The sequence below is a fragment of the Phoenix dactylifera genome, chromosome 3 (genome assembly GCF_009389715.1).
Source record: "Phoenix dactylifera cultivar Barhee BC4 chromosome 3, palm_55x_up_171113_PBpolish2nd_filt_p, whole genome shotgun sequence".
Lineage (NCBI taxonomy): Eukaryota > Viridiplantae > Streptophyta > Magnoliopsida > Arecales > Arecaceae > Phoenix > Phoenix dactylifera.
Genome location: NC_052394.1, coordinates 10877098 through 10886645, shown reverse-complemented (window position 1 = coordinate 10886645; position 9548 = coordinate 10877098). Strand labels below are relative to the sequence as shown.

Below are 9548 nucleotides of genomic sequence, written 5' to 3'. Positions count from 1 at the left end.
TTAAATGGATCGGAGGGAGAAAACTCATCGCCTCCCTGAAATTCAGAACAATAAAAAAAAAATCTTAAAAAATGATGCACGTGTGTCATCCTTGTCACTAAATTAAAGAAATAGAGATGAGAACTTGAGAGTAAAGTAAAACATGTAACAGCAAAGTTGACCACCTTAAATAGATTGGAATTAAATTAAGCTCAAGTTTTAGAGGTGCACCCGTAGAATTCATATTAATAGATAGAGTTGTATTCATAGGTGGAGGCATGTGTTGTTGAACAGATAATGAATGCAAGAATGGGGAGCTAAAAATATGCGATAGCAGTGAGAAGAAACACAATAAAATACATCATAGTGGAGTTGATTACCACACAAGGTCTGTGCTACAGTTGTACTTTTGGGTGGACGATGCACCTTCGGAATTCATATTATATATTTGAGAATTGATACAAGAGATCTACTAATTGTTTGTTTGATAGATTTTTTTTAACTTGCCCAAGTACATGTTTTTTCTTTTCTTTTTTTTTGCTAAGTAGATGAGTCACGCAAATCTAGTATGAGTACATATCCAAAAGTCAGAAAATAAAATATTTGAAAAAGGGCTAGTACAACCATACCACCTATCCACAACATTTCACCGGAGTGATCAACAATAAAAGGCGCAACCCAATCTGCTGCTCTGCTCGCCTTATAGTAAACATGACTCGCCTTGAAGGCAGAGCACTCACTCGCACACTGCCAAATGTCCAGAATCAGGAGAGGTCTATCTCCATCCACTAACTGGTCCCGGATCCAACCAATCACTATAACCGAGTCACCCTCTAACAGGATGGAGTCTGCCCGTAGGCATAACTTCACATAACTGACTCCCACCCAGGCCACCCTCAACTCGGCTCCTTGAACAGAGGTATATAGATCCAGCTCCCGCTCGCTACAGTGAGACATGAGTGGCCTTTAATCACAAAGCTAGCTTCTCCTCTGCTACTGCCATCACTCACATTATTATTGAAGTTTACCTCGAGGAAACTGGGGGGTAGGGGCTCCCAAGTGATAAAGATCATCCTAGTCGCTGAAGGAGCTGAAGGGGGTTCTCAAGTGTCCTGAGCTATCATAGATTCTCCAAGTGGGGGTGAGTGGATAACTTTAACTGCCTACATAAGGGCCCTTTCCACAAGGAATCTCAGCTACTAACTACTCCTCTCAAAGACGTGACCATTCCGAGCCAGATATGATATGCTGGTAAGCCACCCTGATACCTTGTCTTTTGGTTGGGTCTCTGCTGGAACCATCACTGAGGTAAAAGAGGAGGGTCTGGATGGGGGGTCGCTGACTGAAGGAAACACAAGGAGGCGTCAAAGAGCCCGCATGCTCGGGTCGCCCATGGGCATAGGAAGAGCACATGAGCCACAGAGTCCTCATCAGGGCAAGCATCATAGCTTGGCGGGAGGTTCATCTCTCGCCTGCATAGCACTCCACTGGTAGGTAGGTAGGCCCATGCCACCTTCCAAAGAAATAAGGTTATATGATGGTGTGCTCCTAACCTCCAAACCCTGATACAATCCTGCCTCTGATTGGTCTTAGCTCTATACAGCTCATACAAGTCCCCAGCCTTCACTTTCGGGACGATGGTATGACGCCACACCCTCCTATCACTAGAAGCAACCCTGGGAATCGATATGGCAACAATCCTCTCAACAAGCTGGATGCCAAAGAGACGATTGATCAGAGACATATGCCACTTCCTCTCCCCCAAGGTGAATAGCTCACAGATCCACATATCGGCGTCGACACCAGCATTGATCATAGTTGGCCAATGAGACAGGGGAAGGTCAGATAACCAGGCATTGTCCATAACTCTCACAGTCTGCCCATCTCCGACGAACCACCTGATGTTGGCCATGACCACTGGAGCATGCTTACAAATCTTCTTCCATATAAAAGAGTTATTCCAACAAGCACGCACAACAAAAGGGGACTACCAAGGACCATACTTGGCCCACACCACCGCACACCACAAGCTCTCGGATGGCTTGCGCCAAGGATGCCCCTTGTCCCCATACCTCTCCATCATTTGTGCTAATGTGCTATCTCGCATCCTTCGAGCTACTACTTTTAGCCAGGGCTTGGAGGCCTATGTGTCGGCAGTGGGGTCCCAGCCGATATCCCATCTCTTTTTTGCTGATGATTATTTGCTGCTCGCCATACTAATAGACAAAACGGTGATTCTCAAGAGGGATCTTGGAGCAGTATTGTTTGGCCTTTGGTCAAAAAGGGAATTTGTCCAAGTTGGCCATTTGTTTCAGCCCGAAGATCAAGCCACAGCTAAAGTCAATAGTGAGGAATTATCTAGGAATCAGGGAGCATGACAGGGTTTGGCAATACCTTGGTGTCCCTATACACGGGAGGAGGTTGAGACAAGCTTATTGTAGTGGGCTGGTGTAGAGGGTTCAGCATTGCCTGGAGGGTTGGTAGGCTAGAGTCACCCTAGTATGGTTTGTCTTGACCTCTATTCTACTTTATCTTATATCTAATGCTATTCTCCCGAAATCCTCCCTATTGAAGATTCAACATATGTTTAGAAATTTCCTTTTGGTGGGGGGGGGGGGGGGCAATTTCAGAGTTGGGAGAGTGTATTTGATTGCTTGGGGTGCAGTATGCCAACCTCTTTCTAATGGCAGTCTGGGAGTCCTTTCCTTACTGGCAAGGAGGGAGGCTTTGATAGCCAGGCATGCGGTAAGATGCCTTCTGGAGCTGGAGAGCTTGTAGTGCACGGTGGTGCGTATCAAGTATGATCCTTGGTTGTCCCCTTTTGCTGTGAGTGATGGTCGGAGTAGCTCTTTCTTGTAGAAGGAGATGGGATCTTCTAAAGTACAGTTGGGCTTTCTCCCTTCCTACTTAAATAAGTGCAGCAACGGTAGCATATAGAATAGGTGGATCTATTTCATGACCAAATGAAGAATTAAGAGTTTCCATAGATTTTGTATTGCGATATGAAACTCTGACTATCATATTAAGTTCCTAGTTCATGGTTGGATTGAATAATAATTTATGGTATAGCTTGTGAACCTGGTAGGCCACTTACCAGATTGTAGCAAGTTTGGATCCTCTGTAGTACAAGTTTTTCACTGCAGAAGTCTGTACAGCCTCTATGGCGCCTATGTCATCCACCATGAAGATGGACAGCTATCAAATATGACATCGCGACAAGTGCCAAATACAATATATCGTAGGAAAAATTATTGAGTGCTGAATATTCATTCATCTCCACCATGCGACGATGTTGGTGCTATCGAGGATTATATAGCTCTCTATGGAGTAAAACATCAACTATAAAAGCATCTTGACTAGTGCAATGTATCTCCATGTTAGTATCAAATTTAGAACCAATGAAGTTAATTCATGTGAAACCTTATTTCTCTAATTAAAGATAATGGGACAGAAAATAAAATAAGATGCACAGAGTTCTAATAGGATTTTGTTTTGCCATGTCCATTCTCCTAAAGAAGGGATAAATTATATCCTACACCGCATGCACCAACGTGACTATGCATCATGCCAATTAAGTCGTCTTATTTCTGTAGGCCAATCACCGAGATGAACACATAATGAATAGAGCCTATAGAAATAATATAATTGATTGGCGTGGTGCATGTGCGATGAAGGATATAATTTCTCTGAGAAAGGCAAATGACAAGCAAGAGAAAAGGGTAGTTCTCTCCCAAATGGTTCAGGCTGAGTTTGGGAGACGATTTATCTGAACGTACCCAATCTTGTAATGAAGTTACCTTGACCTCAGCTTGTGACACCAAAAGTTGACCTTTCACTAGATTTTATTGGGCCAAGGGCACTCTTGAACAAGCCTCATCAAGACCGTCAAGCTTTCTTACCTGTCGTGCACTCCTATTCCAACCACCTCAACCTATCTCTTGCTGTATGCTCGTTCACTTCACCTATCCTTGTGACAATTGAGATGGGCTGGATTTTAGAACCTATTGACTGGGGCATGGGTGCAGATGTTAGATCTTAAATTGAGGTTTAACCTGATAAATGTAAAACATTAGATGGATTTGTTCCATCTAGATTTGACTTTGGTATAGTTAGGATATATTGAAAGATCATTTGAACTTCGTACTGAGGGATTGGTTCAGCTTGAATTAGATAAAAGACATACCATAAAACTTTATTGAGTTGAAATCCTCTTGTGTTCAGGGTTGAACTGGAGAGGTTTTGTTCATCAGTCTTATTTATCTATAGCATGACAGCCAGAATATAAGTGTGCTATACGAGACCTGGATAATCATGGCCATTGTATAACTTTGTATTACATATATCTATATATGCATGGTCCAACCTCATGGAGGCATAACATCCAACATAGCAAAAACCTAGCATTAATTTTTCTATGGCAGGAAATGGATGATTGCAGTCTATGTCCCTTATAATATGGAAGCTATCCATCCTAAATTTGTTGAGACTCATTGCCAATCCTAATCCTATTAGAATTCCTATTTAGTTGGTCATTAGTTAATGATTTTAGAATTCAAGTCTACATTAAGTTAGGTTGAGCCATAGGCTTAATATATTTATTTTTTAGTTAAAGTGAGATAGTGATGATTTTATCTTAGTGAGAGAAAGATTGTGATTTTATAAATAGAGGCCGCGTTTGGTGAGACGATTTTTATGGCATGAGAAAAAAGAGAGGAGAGAGTGAGAGACGTCCTCTTTAGTGAGATGAAAAAAAAAAATTTTGTGTGGCTCAATTTTTTTAATAAATTTATTTTTTCTCTCTCCTATTTTTTTTTTTAGTGTCTCCTTCTTGTTGTTTTTTTTATATTTGTTCAAGATCTTGGGTCGGTACATTCGATCTACTTCGAGTAGCATGCTGTTTTACATGGTATTAGAGCAAGGTTAGAGAGTAGTCGAGCAGTTTGTGGCTTCGATCAGATTTATTTGGAGAACAACGACTTGATTGTTAATGGTTAGTATGTTCATAGATTGGCATAGTTGAAGAGCTTCTGGAAATTTGTTGTGCGGTGGTGCAAGCATGTGGACTCTTATTTCAGTAATTCAAGAGATGAATTATCATGGCTGATGCGACTACCTTCTATCTTAATGGGTTCAATATATTTGACATCACCAATATCAATATGGTTATTTTTGCTACTATTGCTTCTATTCGTAAGTTGAACAACACCTATTATCCAATTTTGAAAGCTATTATCAAGTCTTATTTGATAGGACAAGATTTATGGGATATCTTGGATGAGTCAAAAATGATGCCAATAGATACTCTCAATGATGAGGCTACAAGAAGAAAATGAAATCTAAAATTTAGGAAGGAGATGCGGATTATTCAAGTTTCAGTTCATGGAGAAAACTATCTCCAAATCCAAAATATACAAAAGCCAAAGAAAGCGTGGGGTATTCTTGCGATCACCCACTCAAGTTTTAATAAAGTGAGATATCTTAAACAAAAATTACCTTGCAGCCATCCACTCAAGTTTTAAAAAGATGAGATATCTTAAACAAAAGTTATCTGAAGAGTGAATTTTCATTCCAAGCTTCCCTAAAAGTTCGGAAGAGCAGAACTGGTTTAAAGATAAAAATTTGAATCAGTGGAAGCTTGATTAGTTAGATACTAGTTCAAGTTTGGAACACTCAAAGCATGGCAAAATTAATTAGATAAAAAATCAACCAGGTCTGGAAGAAAATCGGGTGTAGAAGGAGCTTGTTAAGATAGATGCTGCATCAAGTTCAGAAGAGATTTGTTTGAAAGATTTGCAGGAGGATTTCATGGGAGGTGTGGAGACTGTAGTTTCTGATCTTGTGGTCTCTTTCCATGAAACTATCTTAGAGAAATTTTACCAGTCCGCCATTGGGTTGAGCTTGCTCTCGAGCACATTATCCCCCACCTGCGACGATGGCGTCAGGCGTTCCTCCACCGACGAGGCTTAATTGCTTGATGGAAGAGCTCGGCTTGGTTGCTGGGCTGTGCTTCTTGAGTATCGGTGTCGATCGGGAAACATTGCCTGGGCTCCCACCGGCGCTGGCATTTGCAAACAACGCAACGAGCCCTTTTCTGTTTGACAGTAATTATGGCTACGATTTTGTGACAGTGCTTTAGATGATGTTTATGGACTGGATCAACGATTTGTTCTCCCAAACTCTGTGTTGGTTGATGTGGATGAGAGATTATAATCTAGGTCTGGATTGCAGCAACATTGCCATGCAGATGCTGATTTATTAGAGTCGTGGCTCGAGGCCCACCAATTGGATGCTAGAACATCCTAATCCAATGGTCTTTGTGCTACAATGGAGAATTTACTACACAGATGGGAAACTATTGGTGCTGATCGTGGCGCTCTTGGTGCTGGAATTGTTGTTGCCTGTATCCCCTAGAAGGATCTCCAGTTCGCATGGATCGTGGATATTTTTACGTCAGGGCCCCCAGGAGCTTCATCAAGGCTACTTTTGAGTGTCTCATGAAGACCTATGGATTCCAGACAATTGACTCTTAAGTCTCTAAGGAGCATGTTATTAAATCCATTGAGAATACCTCGATGAAAAGACCACCTTCAACCTCAAGCCACCTGGCCATTTTGTCATTCGAGGATCTCATGGTGATGTAGAGCTTATTGGCCACACAATCGTTGTTGATATTTATGGTGGCTGGCGAGCCAACGGTGATGCTGCTTTCTCTAGCAAGGATCCCACCAATGTCGACTCGGCTGGAGTGGTGCTTATATCGCAGCACAGGCAGCCGGAGTATTCTTGCTAATGGGCTTGCTTGTCGTTGTATTGTGCAGGTAATGGCCGATGCTCTAGCAAGCAATAACTGCAATTGACAACTTGATATTTATTGGTGTTAGCTAGACATTCTACAAAATCTTTAGCACAGTGGCTATAGAGTCCATGTTAGGAGGAAGTGTCGGTGACATCATTGATTTTAACATATGCATCGAGGAGTATGAGTCGATGAAGAAATTATTGTTCGAGCTAATAAAAGAGTTCTGCTGTTTAATTGTTGGTCCGACAATTTGTTACATGTGGCTATTACTACTGTAATATTGGCTAAGGCTACTATAGCGTTTTACAACTTCGACAAGTTCGATGTTGTTGGCACGGATTTCACAATGAGGAAGGGTGTTGAGATTTATTGCAAAGTCTTAATCCTATTAGGATTTCTATTTAGTTGGTCATTAATTTTAATGACTTTAGGATTCAGGTTTATGTTAAGTTAGGTTCAGCTTTAGGCTTAAAATTTTTGAATTTGTTTTTTAGTTGGAGTGAGTAGGCGATGTTATCATCTTATAGTGGGAGAGAGATTGTGGTTGTATAAATAAAGGGAGAGTTTAGTGAGACTTCTTTTGTGACATGACGAGAGAGAGAGAGAGATAGAGAGGTATCCTTTTTCCTGAGGCATGAGAAAGCTTCTTTTTTTTTCCTGTGTGGCTGAATTATTTTTAATAAAATATTTTTTTATCTTTCTTTTTTTTTTCTTTTACTGTCTCCTTTCTATTGGTTTTTTTTTCCTGATGTTTGTTTTAAATCTTGAGCCGACGCGGTCAATCTACTTTGTGTAATATGCTGTTCTACAGAATCATCACCTGATTCGTTGCCTGCACCATTGACTATAGCTAGCACCTTTGCCTTTTGTGAGTTCAGGTAGAGAATAATTCGTCGTGTCTATATTTTATGACCCTTATCCACCTTTATGGTCAGGTTCATAGTTCGGGTTGGGTGGACATTGATATATCTAGCTAGATTTGGAGCTGATTTGCCCTTAGTATATTTAAAATGGCTGAAACTACTTTTATGATGGAAGTTCATATATTCTGGTCAGTGGCTATTAAGAATGCAACATGGGCCACGCAATATAGTGTAAGGCAGACCTATCATAAAAACAAATTAAGCTAGTCCCAAAGGCTTAGGATTGCTTTATGTTAACCCCAGCCCATGCTGCCTTTGTAGCAGTGACAAGACCCAAATCCTCCCTGGTTTGCATATGATGTGATATTAAAAATCGAAGTCATCTTTTTCTACTAACACAAAGTTTCACAAATTGATTTCTTGATCAGCGAAGTTCATTTGATTTACCAAATCAAACTGAGTGATTTAGTTTGTATCAAGCCCCTATTTTAGTCTTTAGCAGATATCTAAATTAAGCCAGGCCTATGTACCTCCTTTACCTGACCTTGACTCAGTCCATTTGCATCCCTACTTGTTACTTACCTGCACACAGTACTCATACATGAAACTCGCATCTGACCCCTCTCCAAATGCTGATACTTTTTGTTAGCTAAGATATTGAACAGTCACCAGGATTCCATAAGTGGAGGTCCTCAAAAATGCTCTCTGGATGGTGATAGGTCATGAGTACAACTAGGGAGATAGGGCCCTTGGGCTAGACACTTGGTATCAGAATGAGCAGGATGATAAGGAGAAGAGCCTATGCTTGTAGATGAGAACAGAATCATATGTGATAAAGAGAGTGGGGGGTGCATGGAGCTCTCACTCTGCCACATATGGAGGTTCTGAGGTACAGATTTGTACAGGTGGGTGAGTGGGTGGGTGGGTGGGTGATCCATATTCCTCTATCCTAGATGTGCACGGTTTTGCCTTTCTGTCCATTTGGATATGGGGGAATACTAGAGCTGAGAAAAAGTGAATTCCTTCTGTTTCCTCCCTTTTGCTTCTTGTGGTAGAAGGAATTTAAGCTTTCGACTCAGTGAGAAAAGCAACAATAGTTAGCATTAACTAAATATTGATTAGAAGTCCTCTTTTGCAAATTAATAAGATAGGTTTAGCTAACTAGACCATAGCTCAGTGGTAATTGGTATGTTCTTTTCTTTGGAGGATGTTTGGTGATCATAATGCAAGAATATAGGGAAAAAGGATATAAAGAAAATGAAAATTAATATTATCTCTAATAACACCTCAATGCAAAAGGGTACCGAGTGCATAACTCCATACATATAAATGCCCCTTATGTGCAATCTCTCTCCCACACGTAGGTGGCTGTGAATGAGACTCTTTTCCCTATGTATTGCACCAACACTCAGCAGAAGCTCCAACCTAGTCATGACTAACTGTTCATGGTCATATATAGCATTGCTCCATTATCATTGATTACAAGAAAAAGAAGAGATGAAATGCTAGCTCTATCATAGTGTTGATCGGTAGTTAGTCACCTAAACCATTGGAAGAGAGAAATTTAATTTGATTTTGCTTCCTTGAGACACTCGTCACCAACCAATGCACTTGCTACTGCTGCTCCAAGTGATCTAGATACCTGAGAAGTAGTTAGCCACCCTTTGTAGGTGGATAAAAGAGGTATCCATTCTTTTCTTTTTATCTCTTCTCCTAAAAGTCAATGAACAGTGATCACCACTTTTGAGATAAATGGAACTTTAGGTAGCATCACGTTAGAGTGGGCCAAGAGGCAACTAACCTCGGCTATAATGATGCTTAATATGTAGATACTCTGGACAAAAACATGCTGATGGAACTTTAACAAGATTATGGCATTTGATTCTGAACGTTTTGACAGGATAATG

At 40.8% G+C, this 9548-nt stretch overlaps 1 protein-coding gene across 1 annotated transcript; it reads right to left on the bottom strand.

The window, feature by feature from the left end:
* Positions 1-1279: 1279 nt before the first annotated feature.
* Positions 1280-1891, bottom strand: LOC103716052. The gene has a single exon (XM_008803900.2). The coding sequence runs from the start codon at positions 1889-1891 to the stop codon at positions 1280-1282; it is 612 nt and encodes a 203-aa protein (XP_008802122.1).
* Between the last annotated feature and the right edge of the window lie 7657 nt (positions 1892-9548).

Coding starts and splice junctions, on each gene's coding strand:
- LOC103716052 (XM_008803900.2), bottom strand. CDS start 1,891: ATGGCCAACATCAGGTGGTTCGTCGGAGATGGGCAGACTGTGAGAGTT.